The sequence below is a fragment of the Rattus rattus genome, chromosome 3 (genome assembly GCF_011064425.1).
Source record: "Rattus rattus isolate New Zealand chromosome 3, Rrattus_CSIRO_v1, whole genome shotgun sequence".
Classification (NCBI taxonomy): domain Eukaryota; kingdom Metazoa; phylum Chordata; class Mammalia; order Rodentia; family Muridae; genus Rattus; species Rattus rattus.
Window position 1 is genome coordinate 187077373 of NC_046156.1, and position 25769 is coordinate 187103141.

The 25769-nt window shown below is 43.5% G+C and overlaps 1 protein-coding gene across 4 annotated transcripts in view; it reads right to left on the bottom strand.

Annotated features, from left to right (window-relative positions):
- Pde4d (phosphodiesterase 4D) overlaps positions 1-25769 on the bottom strand; it is a 798677-nt gene that overhangs the window by 22850 nt on the left and 750058 nt on the right. For 3 of the 4 annotated variants that reach the window (XM_032898910.1, XM_032898911.1, XM_032898912.1), the window contains exon 6: positions 24940-25052. In XM_032898910.1, the coding sequence (XP_032754801.1) occupies positions 24940-25052 (113 nt within the window). Of the gene's footprint in view, positions 1-1202; positions 2416-24939; positions 25053-25769 lie in introns of those variants that run through there. The other variant, XM_032898913.1, reaches the window with a different exon arrangement.

Sequence of the window (25769 nt, forward strand, 5' to 3'; positions counted from 1 at the left end):
GTTACGGGCAGAATGCTAACACAGGCACTAAGCAATCCAGCAAGTGTCTTCCTAAAAGGTAAGTCCTAAGACTCTATATTTAGATTTGTGGAGGCATTGTTCATAGTCATAATTCTAACAAAAGTCATTAAAATGTCTCAAGGGGCTGGGATGGCTAAGAGAGAGACTCTGGGGGAGTGTATGAGTATTTCTTATATTACTTTTTACTGGAATTTTAAAACAAGAAATGGCTAGCAAAAACTCAGGCAATAAGAATATGAAGTGCATTTAAGAAATGTGGACTGTCCTAGAGATTTAGAGAGAAAGCAGAAATCCTAGCAACCAAGACAAGCTAAGATTTCTAGCTTTCTTAGAATTCTAGTCAACCTTGACTGCAAGCATGCAAGTTCCCTTCACAAAGAAATAGAAAACCAGCAAACAGAACCCTCCATCTGAAAGTACTTAGGGCAGTAGAATAGAAGGATGTCTTTGAAAATGTGCTGTGAGTGGCTCATACGTTCAAGGCTGAACTCTACTTTCAGAAATGGCACTTCCTTTGGGGTCTGAACCAGGGCTTCCTACTTCCTGCTTCAATCATGGAGACAGATCTCAGTGACAGCTTTGCAACATGAAAAGCTGATCCAGCATCCACATGATCTTACCAATCCCCTGTATAAACTTATTCCTTGAGATTAAAAATAAATCCACAGAATGAATAAACTTTCTTACAGTTATCTCCAGATAGCCAAGTATACGCTAGAATGAAAATCATTCAGTCAGGTACATCATCTACAGCTTTAAAGACGAAGGTGAGAAAGACATTATTTTCCACTTGAAATCATAAGTAGCATAGCACTTGGAACCTCGTATCAACTGATAAGATTTAAATGCTGCAATGCTAATCGGAATTCATCAGTCACAGGAAGGAATTTGGTACAATAATTTATTTGCAATTAATTTATTTCATTGCCTTGCATTTAGAATGTAACTTAAATTTATATAGGACAAACAGAAGAACTAAGGCACATGCAAAAGCTATCTTAATACACAAAGTACACCTGACACTCAGTTATACAATCTTATCTCTTTAGCAACAAAGCACACTTCTTCCCTAGTTCATTTCTAAGAGAAGAAATAAAATTGCACAGACGCCATTATAATTTGCTAAAATCCACCACTTATTCAATGAAAGCAGACAGTTTTAACGGCAAAATAAATCTTACCTTTATGTAGCCCCAAGACACTGACAATAAATAGTTTGCTTCAGGCATTTTTGATAGATTATGTGTCTATACGTATATGTGGCAGCAAGTTCTAAAATGTGTATCTCTTCAAACCTCGATTTCTACCAGTTTCCACAAAGCCATTCACGGTGTGGGGAGTTAAAGATTTTTGGTAATTAAGCGTAAATAAGAAAGCATCATATTAGGATCCTATCCAGCCGTCTTTCCATTAAACACATGCCATTTGTAAAACTCCGAAATGGAACAAAATTCAGCGACTATTCTGAATAAGGAATATCCATGTGATGAAGAAGAGGCTAAAGAGCTAAGGGTCTGCATCTTTCTCTCCGAGCTCCAGGGCTTAATGAATAATGTATGTCAAGATGCTTAGCAGTGAGAAAGACTAGTTCTGTCAAAGGCTACCAAATAAGGAACTGCGGGGGGAAGCCGGGAAGAGTGACACGAAACCCCGCCCACAGAACCAACTATGCTCCAATCGCATTCCATCCCTGGTCTATGAGGGCAGGAGGCATGGTTGCGGCTCAAGATGCTTTGTGATTGGTTGGCAAGGTGAGCCTCTGGGGAAAAGAGGCTTTCCTCCCACATGGTGAACGCCATTTAATAAAGGTCTCCCTGCAGTTCCGAGGCTGCCTGTAAAAGATGAATGGGGCTTCCCTCTCACAGGGATGGCTAGTGATCACAAAACTGTCAAGATCTGTAGTCGTCTCTTAAATAAACATTGCCAGTCTGTGTGAATTCTGATAGTCTCGATGCGCCCGTTCTGTCTCAAATCCCAACACGTGGCTTTCCTGGTGATAAAGGCAGCTTGGCTTCCTCCCGTGCCCAGCACACAAGCGCAATCATAATGAAATGCCACAGGTCCAGACTTCATAAATGAGAACACATGCCTTCTCCTTGGGGAAGGCTGCTGTCAGAATCCTTTGTTTCTATTGCAATATGGCCACACTCTATAACTCACAAAGTCTAAAATATAAATCTGACTAGAGGAGGGAGGGGTGTCTGAAAGGGCATGTCTCTGTCTAGATACAGAACGCAGTTATGCACACAGATTCCAGTTTCTGTATTCGATCTGCAGAACATTTCTTAGGATCCCAGACGAAGTTGAGAACGGACTGAATAGCTTTGAGGAATGCAGAGTTGAAATGGAGAGTAAGCATACCTTTTTCTCCTGAGGGCTAAAAGAGAACTCGACATTCTTTTGGGAAACCCAACCTTTTCTATTCTGCTTGATATAGTATTACTCTGTGTAACTTTTATCCTAAAGAGATCTTGTGGATGAGAAATGAGAGAAATTAATTTCTCTTGCTCTATTACAAAGTTCTGCATAAAGTGCCTATTCTTGTCTCGGTTGATCACTCTGGGCTTCTGGGACTCCCTGACATGGTTACTCTATAGTGTTCTGCACCAGGTCTGCCTCAGTCTGTTTCACTACAACGCTTGTCTAGCACAGTAGTCCTGCAATATCACAATTCCAGGTTCTTTCAGCCAACTGTGTCCTGAAAATGCTAAATGGAAAACTCCAGCAGTATTCTCAAGTTTTTAATAACACTACTTTCAACAGTAGACTTACTAATATTCTAGTGTATTTTTACCTATTTTTTTTAACTGTGCCTTATTTACAAAATAGTTACAATTCTACAGACTAAGAAAAAGTACAGCCTATATAGCGTTCTGTACTATCCACTGCTTTAAGGCAGGGGCAGCAGGGGCAGCAGGGGCAGCAGGGGCAGCAGGGGCAGCAGGGGCAGCAGGGGCAGGGGCAGGGGGCAGCAGGGGCTATTTTGCTGATGGGATTCTCAGACACTCAGCACACCTTTGGGCTCACTTTCTACATTTGTCTAAATCCACAACCCCAATTCTCCACCAGCATAACCCAGCAGAACACCCTTGCCCCTCTCTGTCCTCCATTTTTCTTACCTTTGACATATCCTGCCTTATCTGATCATGCCTTCCACTCCTCTCCCTGGTCTGTTTCTCTGGCCCTGCCTTTCTCTGCCTTCTGTTGAAGTTTCCACTCTGGCTCTCCACGAACCGTTTCAGGCCTACCCTCCATGACGACGTCTCACCTGAACTTTAGTACCATGTTTCCAAATTCACAATACTCTCCCATTTCAAATGCCCTGCTCGTCACCTGGAACTTTTACAAAACTGTGAAACGTTTTTCTATTTAAAGTAGTTCATATAACTACTGCAGCTGCAGCCGCTGGGGCCGAATTTTCTCCGAGTGTCTCAGATGAAATCTGTGACTCTGTCTGTCCATTCGGTAGGTATCTCGTGTGAGTCACATGCTATCAGGTGTTTAACATAAATCATCCAACTGAATCCTTGAGTAACCCCAGTTTGTCCCCTACTACCAGCATACTCCCCTCCTTCAAAACATTGTGACCAAGTCCTGTCTTTGGTAAGATACCATTACCATTTAATTCGGTCTGTCCCTTCCCCTCTCCACTCTCATTACATTAATCCAAACCATGACAGAGGCAGAAAGCAGCTTTGGTCTCAGCACCCCTAAACCCCACCTCCATATACAGCGAGAACTGGAGGGAAAAATGGTTTCCCCAATGTTACCCTGATACTCAGGACAGGGACTCCAACTTGGAACCCTTTAGTACCCAGCTTCTGAAACTGTGGGTCAGAACCCTACAGGAGACTGGATGCAAGGTCACAAATCTTACAACCGTACAGTTTCTGAACACACAGCAAACAAAAACTCAACACCAAATGCACAACGCATCCGAGGTGTGTCTGGTCTCGCCTGTGCCGTATAACGTGACTTCATAGGACCCTGGCTGTGCGTGTACGGTGTGTACACTCTGCACTACGAGGTAGACCCAAAGAGGGATGCTGGAACCAATTTGGCTCAAATCAGGCACGACTGTACGTTATTAATTGCAGGGATTTTATTCTACACACAGTTAATTTAATTAACTAAAAACATTTGATATTTCTCCAGCATTCTTTGTCAGGTTGAGCATCGAATTAGAGTAGCTTTGGGTCGTACGATAGAGGTGCTCGGTTTAGAAATTGCTGAGTTGCTGCCTTGAGTTGTTCTACTTTTTTAAAATCTTTCGGCAAATTTTGTGTTCATAAGATTTAAAAAGCGATTTACATTTTTTTTCAATTGTCCCTAACCACATTTCTGCCACTCTGTATTTACTATGTATGCCAAGGGGTGTTGTTATTGGTATTGATGATTACAAAAGTAAAATCCTGGTGAACTCCGAATAATGCTGAGGCTACCCTGCATCCTGTACTATCAAACAGCCATAATTTAATTCTGTATATAAAATTAAACACTGATATCCACCTCATCAGCATCCAGATTTATTTTAGTCTATAATAAGTGAGGGGAAAAAAACCTGTTTGGCACACCACAGACTTATTTTAAAATATAGTTCTTCGTGATTTATTATCAGCAAGTTTTTGATTGATGCACTTAGTGTCACGTGAAGATTTCCCAGTCAAAGGTCACAAGTGGGCAAAGTTGAAGACGCCTTGCTTTAGCACACAGTCCTAACATGTAGGGTGCCTGCTGTGGCCATTTAATCTGCATAGAAATATCCTAGCGGGCTGTAACATTCTAAAGTAAGTATGATCAAGTGATGCTATCTGACTGTGGCGTCCAGATCATGGGAAACCTTACAGTTTTCACCTTGCTGCTTGAATGTGCCTCGATGAAGGAGAGTCTGAGGAAGTCATGTGGACTGTGCGGAAGGGGAGAGCGAGGGAAGGAACAGACAGCAGCCTCAGGAAAACATGCACACATTTTAGTCACTAACCAGGGGAGTTTTCAGATGCTCGCAGCCCGGGAACACCTCATCACAACACACACCGACGACACTGACCTTACACCGTGGGCAGGATGGGAAACACCTTTTCAGATAGGGCCATGAGTAGGAAATCAACGGACAGCACACATGGGCTGCAAAGAGACTGGCCGTCACAAAGTCACATAGCCACATGGAAGCAGCAGGGCTGGGATGTGACATCAGCCGCTGGGGCTACGAAGGACTCTAAAGTGACAGAGAGTACCTCATATGCACTGCACACGGCAGGCAGTACTGTGGGTATCAATTGTATACAGAAAAGTCAAAGGCTGACTTAAAATGGGACAGCATTCAGTAGGGCTGGGAAGGGTTGGGGGAGTTGTGGGCAAAGAGTGATGTCACAGGCATGTGCTGTATGTACATGTGGAGGTGTCCCACTGGACTCCATTAATATGCACAGTTAATAGATGTTAACAAGAAAAGAACATTTCGGATTTCGTTTTTTATTACCCTAGAGACTCTATGGAAAGGCTGTGACCACCATTAAGTCTAACTTGAATCTAGTATGACTGTGCTTGAAATACTTAGGAATGAGTGTGTTGACTCTTAGCACATCAGACTCAGGGAGGTTTCCCTAGCTGTAGTATTTTATTACATGGCACTCACAAAATTGAAAACATCTAATCCTACGATCAATCATATTCATTTAATACCCTTCTATTTAAAAAGGAAAGATACAGAGGGGAATTTTTAGTAGCCAGGAATAAAGTCAATACTAAATAGGTGCTTACATATACTGTAACGCTTAGATTATATTAACAGATGAAAATGCGGTTATTAATTTCTCCATACAGAATTCTGAGCCAAAATTGAAATTCAGACAGTAAATTCAATAGCTATCGCAAACTAGGGAGCCTCTGTTCGTTTTCAAGTGCCTTGAGATAGTTTTAGAATTTTTATAATCAGTTCTTTAAATTATATAATTTAAAATTTACTTTCACATTATAAAAACTTCTTCCTGAAAAATGCTGTCAAGAAAACCTGACCGCTAGTAAATCCACTACATCTATTTGTATTTGGCGCCCTCTAGTGACAAAACACATGAATTTGACTTAACCAGCTCTGAGGCCCAGACAGGTACCACAAAAGACTTTGAAGAATGGTAGGTTTTGGAAAGGGAAAAAGAATAAACCAAAACATGACATCACAGAGGCCCAGAGAGATCAAATGTACCATTTCAGAAGTGGTATCTTCTCTTGAGAGTATCCTAAACCTGTAAGACTGATGTTTAAAAATTAAGTCATCATCTGAAACATCCAATTCTATAAACTTTTTATTAGCATGGCCTGAATTTTTTTCCCCAAAATGACTTTTTTTTTTAAGACAGAAAATACCTGAAACACTTATTTAGAAGGGTTTACCTAATACAAGACAGGCTTTATCTGTTGATGAGTTCCTGGAACCAAATTAACAGGTTGACAGCTGTATTTTCATTTCTTGGCTACGTGGATTAACTAATGACACATTAGCATATGTGGTGGTTTGAATGAAAATATCCTGCATAGGCACGGATTTCTGAGTACTTGGTCCCCATGGGGGTGCTGTGTGGCATGTTTAGGACATATGGCCTTGCTGAAGGAAGCATGTCCCAGAGAGCATACACTCCTCCTGATCTCTCTCTGCTTCCTGCTTGTGGTTCAGGATGTGAGCCCTCAGTTTTCCTGCACTAGCCACAACATGTCCGTTTGGCCATAATGGAACACCAAGTCGAACAAAGCCTTCCTTCCAGCAGTTGCCTTGGTCCTGGTGTTTTCTCACAGCAAGAGAAGTAACAAATACGCACAGCACTCTGAAATCGTTGATACCGCTTGGATTCATACAGGCAGCCCTGTGGGCTCACAGCTGTTTAGTCAGCTTAGTTGAAGTTACCATCACCCTGGCTATCCCTAACCACGAACCGGTTTCACTGAGGAATAATCAGTGCAATTGGACAAACTTCACGTAAACGAGGTCTCTTTGCTTCTAAGTTTGAACGGAGGAGGTCAAGCTGTCACAGTTAGCAGATGTCGTGATTTTACATGAAGGAAATGCTGCAGACGGCATCTGAGCAAACAACAGACTGTTCCAACTAATTAACAAAATCAACGCATGATGGGGCGATCCCAAGCCACGCTAAGTCACTCAGCATTGAAAAGACAGAAAGTGCTTACTGTGTGCTGACTCCAGTCCAAGTTCTAGATGTGCTGGAAGGAAGAACTCCCAACATGGTGTGCAGGACTTGGTCATCAGACCCAGCCATTCTCAGAACCTGCGTGCTTTCCGAATCCTGCCACTCTTCGGAGGTTTCTGTCCCTACTCACCGGTCTGTTCTCTTTCTAGTCAGAGAGAATCTCCTCCTGTCTTTAGCATATGACTATTTCCCTCTAGTAAGATGGGTTTTGACCTAAGGCAGATTTTCCCAGAATATAATGTAAAGAACATTTGTCTAGTAAAACACCTTCAGGTGGTGGCCACTGCGAAATTGTTGCATTATGAAGACGTCTTTTGCTTTGTAAAAGCTTTGTAACAGTACAAGGTTACTATGTAACCTTGTTTATTTACCTTTTATTGAACATTCCCCAAACTGACTTTACCAGCAAACAACCCACAGTACTGATGTTTCATAGGGAATTTCTACAAAAGTAACAGACTCCAGCATTAGAAATAAGAATTTTTAATAGTCATTCACTTATTCTCTCCACAGATAACAGCTCAACAGCTACCTAGGGGCAGAGAAACAATAAAGCACCAGACAATAAGTAGGTAAGTAAGTAAGCAAGCAAGTAAGTGACAAGAGGGCAAAAATTAAAGGCAGGAAAGCTCCCACAGGATGAGTTAAGAACTGAGAAGGGACCCAACTACCTAGAAAGGGCCAATCGCAGTGCTGGTCAGGAGGTGTGTACACAGCCTGTTTATCACTGGGAAGACCATGAGGACCATGCAAAGGCTGAAGAAAACGGGGAAGAAGGAAGTTAGGGAAGGTGATGATGACCACCCTGGGGTGTGGTCAGACAGGAGCAGGAATTCTGGTAAACCCTACAGAATATGCCATATATTTCAGAAACTTAGAAGACATGTTTTCATCATGAGGAAGTGCAAAGCAGGTATATTTCACTCGGCGTAAGGGTTTCCTAATGGATGCATGTTTTGTAATATCACACGATGGTATTGTATTAATATGAACAGTTTTGGGTTTTATGTATCAATTCAACACAGTGTCAAATTTTAAAACGTGAAGAAGACTTGAGGCAGAATCCATGATGCAGAAAGAGGCCCTGTGAGAGGGCCCAGAGGTATCCCTAGTGGGATCTGAGGAGACGAGATAATTTATATTTTAAACCCAGCATGGTTTACACTTACAAGCTCTTCAAACGGGTGGAAGAAAAGAGGCTCCCGGGACAGAGAGCAGCCACGTCTTCACAAGGTCAATGACCCCGGGGACTAAAGAAAGGACCTGAGGTACAGACGTGGGCTGGCTCAGTGTGGGCTTGAATGCTTCCAGGTCCCACCGGGTTGGAAGAGGCCCCTGCAGGCGTCGTTTCAGGAGAATAAGGGGAAGCTGAACCCTGAGCGTCAAGTGCAGCAATATTTAAATGTGTGAGGAGTGCCTTTTAAGCATTCCAGGATTTTCCATCCCTTCCCCCTCCCCTACCCCCACATCCTTCTAGAGTTCTGGACTAGGAAGGCTGCCAGAGAATTCTGAAAAGGCAGTCACCTTCAAATACTCCAAAGGCACCACATTAGAGCAGACTAATCACTTTAAAACTTTTCACGGTGTTCTTTAGAGTAGTCCCCACAGAGGGGGCGCGAATAGATAATGCACCGGTTTAAATCCCGCCTCACAGCTGACGAGGAATCTGAAAGGCGGGGCAGCCCCTCATTCAAGGTCACACAGAGCTCATTAAAGTTAGAATCTAGCATCCACAAAGAGCAGTATCTTCATAAAGTCGTGTGCTATGTAAATCTTTCAAGAACGAAGACTTAACTGGGGAGGGGGCAAGAATGAAATTTAAAGTAGGATAATGATGGAAGTTAGGCATGGTGACTCAAGGCTGGAATTCCGGTCCATATGCTAATGCCGGGAGTTAGGAGTCTGCCACAGCCCAGCCTGGGTTACACAGTGATTGCAGGTCTGCCTCGTTACAGAGTGAGACATTATCTCAAGACAATGACATAGGTAAGGGGAGCGCAACAGCTAAAGAGAGCACAGTTTAAAACTGGCATTTTCCTAGTTTGCTACCCTGACTGAGAACTGTGAGGTGCACAGACTATTTTAGAGGCCCTCATAGGATTTTCTGCAGTGTGTTATTCAAGGGCTCTGCACTGTGAGGAGGAGAAGAGCCCATACAGGTAATTTAGCCCAGCGCAGGAAGCAGGTGCCAGAGTTCAACAGGTAGGCTTTATTATCAGCAGAACTACTCCGTCACACAGGATACGATCAGATAAAGAATGGTAATGCAGGGCTGGAGAGATGGCCCAGCAGCTAAGAGCACTGACTGCTCTTCCAGAGGTCCTCAGTTCAATTCCTATCACCACATGGAGGCTCATAACCATCTGTAATGGAATCCGATGCCCTGTTCTGGTGTCTCTGAAGAGAGCGACAGTGCACTCACATACATAGAATAAATAAATACATATTTAAAAAGAAAAGAATGGTATTCAGATCCCTGCAATGCTGTCTACCCAACCATGTGTGCAGTCAATGGTTTCTCTGTCAACTACTGAAATTACCAATAGCAGCTGAGAAGGCATTTGGAGGTCTCCACTGTGCTGGGTCAGGTCTTGGAATGCTCTGAGGTGATATATGCAAATTCCCAGACAGCAGTGCAATGTCGTGAGTCCCTGGAAGCAGTAGGCTGACCTCCTGAATGATGTCTCCTGCTGCTGTGTAAGTCCATCCAGCCTGACTACATGCGTATTAGTATAACTAATGCAATACCAACAGCATTGGTTAAGTGGAGCTCTTTTGTGACACCAGGATACAGTTTTTAAAAAAAGAAGAAGAACATAGCTCAGGGATGCATCTTATAAACGCTGCAACCGAAGGGAGCACTGACCCCTATCCACTTATGCAAAAACACTGCAAGCATTATGAACTGAGACCAGTGGTTGAACAGGAGCAATTACTGCTGGGGCAGTCACATTCCTCTCGCAGCCGAGGGGGAGTACATATGTGAATTAGAACATATACACTTCTATTTGGGACACTAAGGAAATAAAGCGAGCTTCTGAATCGTCCTCTGAAACTCACAGTGAAGCCTCGTAAAACCAAAACTGAGTATACGTCTGGAATTTCTCCTAACCATGGTGAACAGCGCCATCAACGCACGAGAGCAAACATCTCTGTAGTGGCATTCACAGTCCTTTGGGTATAGTCCGGGAGTGGTAGAGCTGGGTCAACCGACTGATCTGTTCCTAGCCTTGTGAGGAACCCCCATTTCGGCCTGGACTTCCATCAACACTGGGTCAGAGCTTCCTGATTGTCTTCTTTTCATTATATGTATCTGTATTTAGTACATGTGTGGGTGTACATGCATGTATGTGAGCTGGTGCCCGAGAGGCCAGTCCTTAGATCCTTAGAGCTGGTGTTATGGATAGCTGTGAGAGGCCTGATGCACGTGCTGGGAGTTGAACTCTGGTCCTCTGGAAGAACAGGAAGTGCTCTTGAACTTGAGCCATCTCTACATTCCTTCCATTTGTTTTCTTAATCTTAGTGGTGAGTAAGGAAGGTGTGCAGGGTAATTCTATGTGAACACGTACCGCACCTCAATCTCACATAGACAAACGCTGAGGGATTGTCCAACATTTCCCACCTTGGCTTTTCCTCCTCAGCATCTGGATTTAGAATCCCACCTCTCCGGCTGCAGACTCCTCTTCCTTGTCCTCTCTGTCTTCCTGCCTTCATCCATTCCTTTCATGTCCTTTTTTAACCTGCTCCACGTCCTTCTACCCTTGCTGCCAAGTTCCCTGATTCTACTTGATTTTGGTCTTGCCCCTCAAGATGACCTCTTAAGTACTTTTCTAAAATCACCCGTGCCGTTTTCCTTAAAATCAAATGTAAGAGTTCTTTGAAGTTCTCAGGAGCTACAAGTGGCTTAGATTGGCAGCTAGGGCCGCCCAGAGTGCTGCCAAATCTATAGGTCTGGTGCCTGCCTCTGGTCCTATAACCAGAGTCTTTTTTCCAGTCAGTCTTCTGCTTCCAGAAGAACCATTAACCTCCCACCTCCACAGACATCCAATACTCAATAAACATGCCCTACTCTACCGTGTACTGTCCAACCACTGGAGCATCCCTCCCTACTTATTACCACCTACACAATCCCCGGATGCTCGAATCAACTTCTGTCGTCATTCTGGGATGCTTCCCAACCACTCTGCTCCTCTGCATTGGAAGGCTGTTCTTTGCACGCCTTGACAAGGAGATGTGCTCATTAACACACAATGGCGTGCTCGTATGTTTTCCACGCATGTCTGTGCCTTTTGTTTATATGTTTACGTGTAAGCACTCATACACAAAACCCTCATTTTCACATACGAACCTTGGAGCAATCATACAGTCCCTAAGAACAAGGCTAAAGACATCCCTCACTGAGAAACTAAAAACTGTATCCTGTTGTCTGTAGTCACAAGGTGTAGAACCTACCCGACCCCTACCAGAAACTTCTACCCTCAAAAGTAGTATAACGTGATGGAATATCCCAAATAACAAAGACACACAAAAAGCAAACGTCGTTCAAAGGTGACACTGATAATGACCAAAATTAAGGTCAGCTCTAGCACTGAAAAGTTTGTATTCACTTAAAGATAAAGGCCTTGACAGATAACGTACGACCGATCTGTCCCACGCTATCTTAACTCTTCTACCTCAGTGAAATTAATTAGGTGAACCGGTTGATTTCACAAATCTCTTTCGCCTCTAAGGAGAAAGATTTTGGAATTAAAAAGAAAAAAAGAAGAAGAAGCAGACTTTGAATAAGAAGCCCAAGTGTGATTTCTCTGCTAAGTGGCTGACAGTAAGTAGAAAGTGGATCATTTACCTAAATGGTGACTCATTTTCAACCCCTATGACAACTGCACCACTAGGGAATTTCTTGTCGCTGGCCATGGCTAGTGTCAGACTCATGACTAAACCCTCATTGCTGAGCTGGCTTCAGATTCAAGGTCATCTCTTACACTCCTGTTTCACAGCAGGATTGTCATGTCTAGCCTATGAAAGAAAGGGTCAACTTTTAGTTCTTGTTTCAACTTGTACCAGGAAAGATACCTAGCATCCTCGCTGATCTTTGGTACTTTGTTAGCCACAGTCTCAGTATGGCACAGAATCAAGAGCCTTGGAAATCATCCCCAAGTGGGTGGGGAGGGGGGGAATCAAAGCACAAGAAAAGGGCCAACTCTGGGACACCAGAGTGAAGATCTACAAGGGCTCCCTTTCCTGTGGCTGCCTTCATGCACGGATCTCTCCACGTGACCAGCATTAACTGGTCAGTTTAAATAAAAATATGCTATCACAAGGTGCTAGGTTACCAAACTAAAAACTAAAGTAAACAAACTCAGAGAGCATCGCATACGAGAGACAGTGAGGCTCCATAAATCACCGAGACTGGGTATCAGGATTTCAAAGGCACCCTGTAAGCTTCCCCCAAGCCTGTTGACTCAAGCTCCAGTTGCAATGGGTCACCTATACAGCTGCATATAAAGTTGACCTTTTAAGTTTAAAAATAGTTGCAGCCCTATCCCTACTAAAGATAGTCCAGGGAGCCTCCATGCGCATGCACAGTGCTACCTAAACCCTTTCACACTTTACCAGGAATTTTGCTTCTTCTTTTCTTTTCTTTTTTATAAGAGTACTGAGAGGTGGGTGGGTTATAGTCATATTGTCTGACATAGAAGACAGGCTCAAAGACATGGAAATAATTTCATTCTCTAAGGTTACATCTCTAGTGTGGGATACATTCTTATCCCGTCTTGGAATTGGGAAACTTGTCAGCACATAGAGGACATCAGAATGGTGAAGACGGTTGCCGGCCCCTGCCCCTCTGTTCCACCGTAGCATCTAGGAACGGCTTACAACCCATCACCAGGACGCATCCATATTTATTATGACCCGGTTTCTTCCATCCCTTTGCAGCTCGCTCCCTACTGTGCCTAGGCCTCTTCAACCTCCCTCATCCCCGAACAACATGTTCCTTGGGGGATGGCCCGGCAGTTAGATTGAGCAAACTACCCATGCTGCTACTGGGCCATGACTCAAGGAGGTCACAGGTGAAGAAGGTGACACCAGCTTGGAGTGCTAAAGAGAACGAGCCTCGTGAAATACACCATGGCCATAAATCTCGCTCTCCACTCAGTCCTGCCCCTCCTCCCCCGACATCCACAGCTGACTGTTCTCCCTTAGATCTTTGCACCCTTTGGCTGACCTGTCTGGGATTTCTTTTTTTCCTTCCAGGCTGTCCCAATCTCTCAGGACAACTGCATTTCACCATAGGATCCCAGAGGCTGGAGAGGGGGTGGGGGGCAGGGACGCCGCCACCTGATCAGTTTGCCTCCAGCCAGAGTCTTGACCCCAGGTCAGCTGGAGCAGCTCCTTCATAGATAAGCTCTCTACCCTACTTTTCTTCACTCTATTACCCCAGCCCAAGGATCCGTAGCCTATTTCCTTTTGTCCCAACTAGGAAAAAACAAACAAACAAACAAAGACAAAAAATCACCACCACCAACAAAAACCCAGCCCCAAGTCATCTTATAGTACAAGACTAAGTTTAAAGTCCAGGGCCCGCTTACACCTTTCCAGAACTTATATTTTGCTGCCCCAATCCCCACCCCCAGCCAGACTTCATCCCATATTATTCCTAAATTAGCTGTCAACTTGCAACTCAAGCTTTAGTTAAAGGGTCCTAGCCAATGCCTTCCCATAAAGATCAGGGTTTTGTTAAAAAGCAACCTTCTGGGCCACCTCTTATCCTTTCCAGCTGCCTTAAGTTGCACTCTTGCAATGAGCTCGAGGTTGAGGTAGTTCCAGTCCCATCTGACACAATTTGGAAAAAAGGGAGACAGAACAAGATGTCCTAGGCCCTCGGCATGTACGGTCCTCTGGTAAGTAGCGGATTCCCCTCTGGGAATCACATTTTGCTGATGTCACTCTTGCTATTCTGGACTCTAGTAATCACTAAAGAGATGAATACATTAGATAGTTAATTAAATCTCTGTGTGTACTTTCAAAACGTAGCCTGAGAACCCGTAGGGTTCCCCTCCTTCCATCTGTGAATTATGTCGAAAGTTTCTTACATACAGTGCTTTGCTTTCAGGACCACACTAGAAATTCCAGCTTGAGGTATAAGCAAACACACAAAGTGCTTCCCATGAGGTAACCGTGTGGGACTTTTCTAACTAGCTATAGTGGAAGTCATATGTACCAAAAGGTACATTAAACATGTGACAGGAAGCCATTTGCCCACTGGATCCGACTCTTCCCATAGAGAACAGCACTAGGGTTCTGTGAGCATGGGGCAGTGGCTCTACAAGCACTCGGGCTTTTTGACTGCTCCCCCTTCTATGCTGTTCAACCACTAACTACACATGGAAAACCTGAGCTCTGGGTCCAACAACAACTCCCAGGCAAACTATTCTTTTCTTGATGTGTAATAAGAAATAAGTTTATTTCTAGAAGCTTCTTTATGGTGTCTCAAAACTCACTTCTATGTACACTTGTACAGAACTAAGGGACTACACTGAGAATGCAAAATTAGGAAAACAAGAAGAAAGTCAACAGTTGAGAGCAAAGATGTTGTTAATCCTTTTCATTTTAACACAATTTAGGTTTTGAAGGTGATTTGAAATATTAAAAGCATAAAAATAAAAACTATGATACAGGAAGCTCAACCCTCAACCACAACACTACAAATTTTTAATTTTAAAATATTCTTTCGACATAATTAGAGCTTAGCCTCTTTTGTGAAATGGGTTTTCCTCATACATAAAAGAGTGACATAATGCATCTGCAAATACTTACAGATACTCTTTATTAAAAACCGAAAGCATCTCTAAATTGGAAAGCCATTTTGTTGCTTTTTTTTTTTTTTTGCTACAAATTTCACTATGATTATATGGTTCATTTTCTCTCCTAAAATTTAAAAAGCAAAGCAAAACAAACTTAGCCATTATAAAATAAAATAGTTCCAGGGCAAAGAATGTCTTTCTTTTCTAAGCACTGGAGCTAGCATAAAGGTCTAAGTAGTTACTTTTAAGAAATGAGCTTTTTAAAAGAAATATGTATAATTTAGTATAATTCCTTAAAAACAATCATTTTTCTGATCAAATATTTTTTCTTCTGCAGCTTTACCATTGTGGGGAAATGTCTGTTGTTCTGTAATCAACTTGGATCAGAATGTCAGATAAAATTAAAAAGAAAATTAAGAAGAGAAATCTACGTTAAGAAAAGAAATCCGATTTGACACGCCCCCCGCCCGAGTATTTTGAAGCATACTTCTCTACAATGTCTTTATTCCTCTTCAAGACTAAGACAACACAAGAGCACTGCTATGAACAGACACAGTGTCCTTGAGAGCACCAGTCAACTTCCTGAAGGGGAGAGAGGGGCACATCCATGGGTGTCAATGTATTCCAATATGGCAGCTACATCTTAGCCTGGTTGCTATGGATACATCCCCATCACAACTGTGCTTTCTATAGTCTAGACCTGTTTATGACAGGCCCAAGTGCTTCCTGTTTAGTGCCTACATCTGCATAGCACACTGTGGCCAGCTAAGAGCTAGGGGCTGCCACCATAGGGCGGCTGTGCTGCAGGCCAGAGATGCTCCTGGGAGCTAAAGCACACACACTGGACATCAGACAAGGTCCAAAAACACACCAAATTTGGGGGAAAACATCGCAACGCGTCCCTTTCATCTGGGATACGCTGGTAACCAGAATGCTACTGATCAAACTGTCATACAAGGAAACAAAAGGGGAGCCACTTACATGGCAGCATGTGATGAAAATTTTAATTTAGCAAACTTAAGACTAATTTAGAATATGTTATGTTGCGTTCTATTATACTGAGATTCCTACTGAGAACTGCTCAGGGTTCTAATAACGAAAGAAACGCATATTTGTAAAAGCGGGAATTCTAGTGCTCGACTCTTCAATTTGAAGTGAGAAAGGACATCTGTGGTAACCCATGTCCCTTGCTAAGTCTCACTGTAGGTGAACACCTATACAGGGGCACACTGACACTGAGTGCTGGGCAAATGAACTATGGGAGGCCTCGCCACCAAAATACAACAACAGCAAGCTATGTTGAGAGTCAGGAAAATCACACATAAAGGCCTTTGCAAGGTCAGGAAAAGAAGCTTCGACTTCAATTAGGAAAGCTAGAGGGTGAGGAGGGGGGTCTGGGAGGAAATGGAGTGAGGCAGGCTTCATAGAGAAGGCAGCATTTCAGATGTGCATAGGAGGCTGGTCAGAAGTTTTATTTTTTCCTTTCTTTCTTTATTATATATGAGTACACTATGGTTGTCTTCAGACACACCAGAAGAGGGCATCAGATCCCCTTACAGATGGTTGTGAGCCACCATGTGGTTGCTGGGATTTGAACTCAGGACCTCTGGGAGAGCAGTCAGTGTTCTTAACCACTGAGCCATCTCTCCAGCCCCTGGTTAGAGGGTTTTAAAACATTTGATTTAGAAGACTTGTACTCACAGAAAACGTACAAAGATGGGCTGGAAATCCCGTCTACTCCACACTCAATTTCTCCTGTTCCTGACACTTCACATGGGTCGCAATTCTAATTGGTACAGAAATCTAACACACACGGATGACTGGGGGTTCCTTACCCTCTAGGATAAGTCTTTTCTGTCTCAGAAGCCCACCAGAGGATGCCACATCACAGTACCTTGCTATGGGTCCTCTTGCTTGTGAGTTTCCTATGTTTTTTTCCTTGTTTCTGGTAACCTTAAACAGTTCTGAGGAATTGTGACCTGGTGTTTTGTAGAATGTCACCAACTGCAATTTGCCTGATAACTTATTCCTGTAATTGGACTGGGGAGATGTTCCGAGTAGGAGGTTAATAGATGCAAGGAACCATTTTTATCAGATCATATCAAGGATATATGGTCAATACAGCTTGCAGCTGCCAGTGTTGGCCTTGACAACCTGGCTAAGACAGTGCTTGTCAGTAGTCGCTGCAGAGTAAAGTCCCCTCAGCCCCCACCCACCCAGTTCATACTGTGCCACGTGGAAGGGAGTTGTGGTGCAGTTTCCATGTTTTGAGGCTGGGGAATGGAGTTCTCCCTTCTTCTGGGTAGAACATCCGACAGTGACTTAGGATGCTCCTGCCCAGCAGTTTGTCCTGCCCAGCAGTTTGTCTATGCCCCATATCATTGACTCAGAGAGGGCTTTTGTTTTTTGTTGCTGTTGTTGTTTCCAGTATGGGTTGTGTACATCTGTTTTATAATTTGGGTCATAACCTAATATCACATTTTCTTTCTCAAATCGTTCCACCTCAGGCCACTGGGTGTTCTTTCAGTGTACTCTTGCATCAGGCTGGTATGTCTTCATCGGGGGAGTTCTGTGTGTGTGATCACGTCCTTCCTTTTTGGCACCGAAAGACGCTCCAGGCTCTTCTTGTATATCCCCGCCCGATTCTCTAGATGCAACTGTTCCCCTAAGGAATTCCGGTTCCCTGTTATAATGTGGTATCCCCAATCAGGGTGTAAGTGCCAGGTGTGCTCACTGGGGTATGGTTACTCACCACTCCTCTTTTCTGAAGAGGCGAGGAAATACTTATGGTGTACTAGATGGCTAAGATATTACAAAGTGGAATAGAGGGCTGTGCTCTGAACATGCTTTTTTGAACATTAAATAGTAACAGGAAGTGGTGTGCCTGGGTACTTGTAGTGCCATTTGGAAGGAGAAATGCATTTTTTTATAGGGAAAAATGGATGGACTGTTCTTGGCTATTGCTTTCTGCATTTTTTTTTTTGCCAGAAAAAGCTCACTTTCAGGTAATTAAAAACAACAACAAACAAACAACAATAAAAACTCAAGGTTAGGCCTTTTTTTTTAAAGGATATATTTGTAAAATTACAGAAAGAAGCCAAAGGGGAACTCCTGAAAACAAATAGAAAAACTGGCTTTGTAAAGGTTCTGGGAGGAAACAAGAGAAAAGGAACCATTACTACAATTCCACTGGGTTAGTAGCAGCGTCACCAGGCCTCTGGAAGAGGTGGGAAGGATCAGGAATGCAGCAGACTCCTACCTAATGCACCACCCCCAAATAAAAGACTAATGTTTTTCTTCTATGGATGAGAATAAATGGTGGGATGTGTTCAGTACCAACTGTGTTCCTGACTCTGCCTACAAAATTCACGAAGTCACTGTGGCAACTGTAGAAGAACAGACGCACAGAAGTAAAGAGGTCCAATTTATACAAGCAATAGGCAGAAGGTTAATCCAGCCAGACAACACTAGGGGACACTGTGCCTGAGAAGTGGGCTCCCAGGGTGGAAAACTGTCTTGCAGAAGTGCACAAGGAATCTCATTGGTAGTGGAGAAAGAAAATCATGGTTTAAATCCAACACGTCCTTCTAATTGCCACAGAACTGCAATATTACTTTTCTTGCTGCTAGGTAACAAGACTCAGCATCCATTTGAGGTGGGCAAAATGTGTGGACCTCAAGTGCAAGTCTTCTCGTTTTGTCACTGGTCCATCGTAATATAGATGAGAGAAATAGAGCTGACGTCACTTAACTTGGAGCATTCCGGTGAGTATCTTTTGTAATTGCTTTGAGAGAAAGCTTAACGTATAACCCCAGACATTAAAGCACATGGGAATCACAGCACGTGAACAGCACTAGCATTCAAACAGAACAGAAATAACGCTGTTTTATGTTACTACAAGAAATATAGTACTGGGTTCTCCCAAGCTCACTCTTTTTCTATAGATACATATAACTTATGGAACACTCAGTGTACTCTGTGCACCGTGCTGGACTTTGTGTATGTTGTAGTGTATGCTCTCTCTCCTACCTTTCTTCTCTTCCTCCCTCTCCCTTCCCTCCCTACACCCCTCCCTCAGTGTCTCCATTTTACAGGCTGGGCTTGACTTCTCTCCATAGTGGTGGATGACCTTGAACTATTTGCTCCTTCTGTCCCCTTCCCGAGTGCTAGGATCACAGGCATGTACCCTGTGGCCCTGCTTATGCCATGCAAGGGATTGAACCCAGGGCTTCAGGAATACTGGGCAGGCACTAAGTCTACCAAGTGACCTAGATTCCTAGCCAGCATCCCAATCCTATTTCCCTTCTTGCTGCTGCGTTTACAAATGAAGACACTGAGCTTTGGGAAGGCAAGGCTTGCTGCCCAAATTATTAGGGAGCAAACAGCAGGGCTGGAACTTGAAACCAAGTTCCCCTGACGACAAACATCTATGTTCTTTCCACTCTGCAGAGCACTTACTCTGTAAGCACTAATGTGTGCTCTAGGCCAGCAAGTAAATGTCACTCATCTTCCTTACATAGAAAGTTCAGCAAAATATTTCCCAATGCCAAGAATACTGAACAATAACAAAAGAAAAACACTTAGTATTTTCCACAGTACAAGATCATAAACCCGTTCTTACGTTAGCTGCTATATTCAGTTTAACTAATGTCTTAGTGAACATCATGGACTTGTCTGCTCTTTAAGAAAATCTCTAGGCACATCCCCCAACTGTTGGAGTGAAAAAACCGTCTTCCTATGACTGATATGCCATGCACTAGAAGCCTCGGGTGCTTCAAAGCGTTGTCTACCAACCTTGTTTTGGGGGAAAGAAGTTGTCCAGTGCATCTTTAACTTTGGTAAGCATGCTGTTTTATCTCAACTAAGCATTACATTTTGACTTTTTAAAAGAGTGACATAGGTAATAACACTCTGACATAGAAGCTACCATTTTCCTGTAAATCAAATCGATTGGTAATAACTGAAAGCATTCTCTTAGTAATTGATTTATTTATTGAAACATAGAAGCAAGGAGTGAGGAGTTAATTTAAGTTCACCGACACTGAACTGAACCAATAACACCATAGGCTTTTTTCCCCTTTGTGTCGTGCTAAGTTAAAATCAAAGACCTCCCTGACTAATCAATGAAGTGAAAATCCTTATAGAAATACTTCCAAACCAGAGAGATCCACATACACGTGTGTGCACAAGCACACACACACACACACACATGTGTGTGTGTGTGTGTGCAAAACGTAACACATTTTAAGCAAGTATTTTGTTTTTTCTACTACTACTTAAAATCAAAGAGAGAATTTTTTCTAATTGTGATGATATAAGTCTTTTATGCCTTTATCTTTTATGTGAGGATTTAGATACAAACTGGAAAAAAAAAAAGCTTTACCAAATCTACCAGTTCCCAGTTTCTATAGCTATACAAGAGGTTTTCTCTTTAAATTTATATATTTATTTAGGCATATACATGAACTTATAAGAATTCTCTTTTTTTAAGTTTTAACATCTAAAAAATTTTCATTGTCACTACTTAAAATGTCTTTTGCAACTAACTTAGCCTCATCATGGAATTTCAGTCCTTCTGAGTTATCTTATACTTGTGCAGGGCAGGGCTGGAATGTCTTAAGACTCACTTACAGCTGTGAACATCCCATCTTCCTTCCTGAAAACCTCCTGGCGGAAGAAAACCGTTATCCGAAGTCCCAGCAAGTGCTAGCCTGTGCTGTGCATCGGCACGCATACGGCAGCAGGGGGAGCCAATGGGAAAATAGTTGCGAAAAACCGGCTCCTGAAGAGCAGCTTAATTTGTACTCAAAGCAGAGAAAGAGAACAGAAATGGACCAAAGAGACAAACTAAGACGCACAGCGAACTCGAAACCGTGTATGCAAAGCCAGTGCGGATGCCTCTGAAGTGAATCACACGGGGGAAAAGCCTTATCTCTGCAAAGGATGCTCGGATCCCAACGTCAAGACCAACGGGCAGTTTGCTGGACAGCCCAGTGCGTTCCAACAGTGCTGAGCTGCCAAATGGTCCCCAAAATTTGAGAGTAGAAACAAGTTAACATTTTTAGGTTGATTGGTTTAGGGATATTTCAAAATGATTTCATTTTTCTCCTGCAAGCATCACTGAGCTCATATGGGAGACCTATTAAAATGAGCATTACTAGGTTACAAGAGGGTTGTTACAGGGTTTGAACGGAAATCTCTGCGAACCTTGAGGCCCAGACTCCTGCCCACTCTCATGTACGTACTTCCCGCCCTTAAGTGACCTCTTTGAGGGAGAAGGTGTGACCAGAAATATCGTGACAGTATTCAGCTTTTTAAAGTATTTTACTTTGAAAGTAGTTTAGCTTTGCAAAATCTGTATAGAAGGACAGCAATGTGCCCCCAAACTTGTACATAAGTATGTCCTGAAAACTAGCAAGGCCTTGCCTTTATTTCCACTTACAGTAAACAGAAAAATGCCTCGTTCTATCTAGAATTTAAATGTGAAATTAAGAAGTGCCTGAACATCTACTTAGAACTAGTTATTCTAGTTATTTATGGATGATAAAGACGGATTACAAAAAAATCTATGACACATAAAATTTCTACCCAAAATACTCTTGTGCAGTAAACTAATAAAAGCAAATATCTCAGACAAAAAGAAACTCAAGAAAATTTGACCTCAAACTCTTATATTGTCCTTTCGAAATGGTTATTACTATGGCCAGATTATGCTAAGGAAAATGTGGCTAAAAAGCTTACATTATAATTTTTTTAATAACTCAGCCAAGAAAAGAACAAAACACTGAATGAACCTCCAGGTCTGTCCACCTCTAAAGCTCTGAGGCCTCACTGAAATTGCCCTCAATTGCTGTTGCAGGGGGAGGGGGAAATCTGTTGAACTCTTAGGCAGATTAATGTGCATTTGAGGGTAAATGCTGTAGATGTAATCACTCAAATTAAATGCCATCTGGAACCCCTTACGCCTCCAGTACAAGCATCCAACATGTGGTACAGACACCCCTTGTCTTGGCCAAGATTTCAACCATATTCTTGTCCTAAGCAAACAGCCTGTGCACACTGTGCAGCAATACAGAAAATATGTTGTCTGTTAGACATCACCTTAAGACTACTAATTGTTATTGAGATCTTTTAAATATATGAATTATCTGTTAGCAGGCTTAAAGATCTGGCTTCCCCAATTTCTCTCTCCCAAATCGCCTTCATAGCAGATTCTGTTATCAGTTTAAAAAAAAAATCTAGACTTGCTATTTGTGCATTATTGTGGTTTTAACAAATCAAGAAAAATGTTTAAAGCTTCCACGAAGGAGAATACTATCCTGATACCTGAAGGCAAAAGAGAAAAGTGAGCTGAATATATTAATTAAATATAGGGCAATAAATTTACCAACCAAGAAGTAACTTATCAGACTCATTCACTTAGCCCAAAGAAGCTCAAAATGAAGGCAGGCTGTCTACAGCCTTTGGTTGACCAGTTGTCCAGTTCCGACTCACTTATCACTGGATGGAAGTGGCTTGTTTATTAAGTGGAAAGCTGATGTTACAACCATTATCAGGGATTTTTTTCTTCTAAGTAAACTTTCTCATCTCTGAAAGACCATGCATGTGGCTCATGAATTTAGAAATGAATGAATTTATAGAGGTAAATGGCTTTGACACTAAAAATTCAAGCAATACTTAAATATTTAACTGGGTGAATATATATATGCATATAATGTGTCATGTCAATAGTTTTTTGACCACCAGACATAAACACAGCTGAATGCATTTTGAGGAATATTTTCTCCCTTTACAACTATCTCACTTCAACCAAATTGACCTACCTCCCAGAAGATCCTGTAGCAATTAATACAAAGTCTGAAAACATTTTCCAATGAAGATTTAAAAAAAAAAAACAAACAAAAACACAGAGCCCTGTCTAATTTGGTGCCCAAAATGAAAGGGATTATTTTGAGTGATCCCTGTGACATAAAGTTTTCAGTCTAAAACACAGACATAAGCTACTTCACAGTTTAAGTCACGATGTTGTTCGATCTCACATCAATTATTAAACTCAAATGCAGGTTTCAACATCGGGAATATAGATTTTAGGGCAAGCGGCTGCTCAGATGCATGGAGAGTGTGGTCAAATTATGGAGGTTGAAATAACAGGCAAATGCATGTGTCTGGCAAGGGGCTTTCAGATTTTGATCTGTCCCTTGCCACATACATACAAGAGATATGAGAACACAGGCCCACCCATAATGGCTCGCTCAGCATTTAAGGCTGGACATATTCAGCACGTGTCTTGAGGTTGAAATAACAGGCAAATGCATGTGTCTGGCAAGGGGCTTTCAGATTTTGATCTGTCCCTTGCCACATACATACAAGAGATATGAGAACACAGGCCCACCCATAATGGCTCGCTCAGCATTTAAGGCTGGACATATTGAGCACGTGTCTTCTGATTTATAGAGCAAATGACAAAGAGAAGATTATATTTTAATAAATGTAACAATTTGTTAGTCCTAAGAGAACAATGGCACATACTGCAGCTGCAGGGAGTAACAGTCCCAGTAAGAAAGCAGTAACTGGTCATTCGGATGAAGAGCCAAGCCAAACTTAGAAATGAGGCCCAGATTTAAAAAAAAAAAAAAAAAAAGCAAGAATGCAGATTTGATTATCACCGTGGTACAAACTGGTGGGTCAGTAGGTGGGCGAATACTTTTAGGGAGCCCCCTTTAGTTTAAGGCCAACTTTTCACTTCAGCAACAATGTTACCTCTATGTTACAACATACAGATACAATCCAGTGGCTGACTGACAGGCGACAGCGGGTTTTCCTTTGTTTGTTTGTTTTGTTTTGTTTGAAATAAAATCTGCATGAGAAATAAAGCAGGTGGGAAAGAAGCTAGGCCGAGCAAAGGGAACCGAAAGAAAGCATCTTTCACCTCACCGGCAGATACAAGAGGTAAAACGTCATAACCCTCCTGACCTTGTACATAGGTGTCCAAAACTACAAAAATAGCTTAAAGAGACAACTACTTGTAATTGCCACATATCCCTATTGACTCTTTCAGCCATTTGCACCAAATACTTAGAAGCCTTACTCCCTGGCCTCTAGGCCAGTCGATCAATAAAACCCACACAATCTTAATTATTTCTTTGCATAACTGAAGACATAAAACACATGATTTTGTTGTTGTTTTAGATGCAACTCTGAAAGCACTCTACCTTATTTCCCAGGCTACTAGAAGGCTGTCTGATGCTAAAGGTTACTTCGCAGCCCACCATGCTCCATTAACTGCTAAGACCAGCAGCGCTTTGGCACATATGACACAAATGTCCAGCTGAAGCCTTCTGGTAGCTAAATGACCTCAGAGACCTGGACTTGGTCTCCAAGAACTGAAGGAGACAAAGGCAGCATAAGGACCCTTCTAACTTTGTTCTCTGCAGACGGTGCACACAGGGAACAGAATATTTAAAGGTTCAGTCCTTACAATGTACCCTGAGAATCGGAGAAATGGGAGTGAGGGTTGCAAGTTCAGTGAACTCTTCTGAGTTTGAGGGAGGTAGGAGGTGGCGTCCTGCAACTCTTATTTCCAACAAGGAATCTTAAGCAGTACCTTTGGTAATATGCAACGCCACCACCAGACCCTACTGGGTTTCTGCTGCAAGGGCAAAGTGTCACTCAAAGGACCCTTCGTCCTAGGCATACTCGAACTATGCCAAAGTTGCTTTTGTAAAATGCTTAATCTACCTGAAGAGAGGTGTGCAAACAGGAACCTCCCTCCAAAGGAGCAGAACAGCTAACTTGCAGTAAGCGTGACAAAATTATCTCTGTATTTCCCCTGGCCACAGGGATCGGTGATTCCCCAGCGTGGGAAACAGCAGTCTAGCGGCGTCACTGACACCCGAACCAGAACAGGGGCTCACCTTGTTGGAGGCCATCTCACTGACGGAGTGCCTGGTCTGCAGGGTCTCTAGCTGGTCCAGACACCAGTCCAGCTCCTCCAGGGTCTCGCTGGCCAGTTTCTGGTAGGCCTCCTCTGCGAAGAGACAGGGAAAGGGGGACTCAGTTCTTAAGCGCTTCACGGGACCACCAGCGAGTTCAAAGGGGGCCATCCTGCCGTACCCCGCCATGCTCGGATGCCCGGTGCCCGCACATGAGGGCTGCTCCTTCATATTGCAGGGCCCGGCGGCGCGCGGGGGGCTGAGGTTGGACTAGTGGGGCCGGGCTCAGGCTGGCCGAGATGCTCCAGCTTGACGTCGCGGGTCAGCCTCCAGGGAGGGGCGCAAAGTGCTGCAAGGCCAACTTTGGCACGGGGACGGCGGGCGTATTCTCAGCGGCGCGAGCTGGGGCTTCCCTGAGCTTGGATGCTGCCCCTGGTGGCCGGCTCAGGGGAGAGGGTGAGAGCAGGGGCTCGCCCCACAGATGGGCGAGCAGCTCACGGGCGTCCGCGTCCCGCAGCCCCGGCTCCACGTCGCCACCCGCTAAGAGCCCCGCGCACGAAGCGAATGAATCAGCCGCGGCCGCCGTTTCCTGTTTTGTCGCTCAAGTCCGCGGGCGGGCGGGCGCAGCGCCGCTCCATGCTGGCTTTCCGGGAACACTCCCCCTCGCGCCCCTCGCGGCCCCGCGGCGCTGTCTGGCTCCCCCGCGACTCCTTACGAAAGGGTTCCGAGTTGCAATATGCTGTCCGGACCGCCCTCCCCGCCACCTCGCCGTGGCATGGCCCAGAGGCAGCCGGCGCCACTGCTTTGAAGCG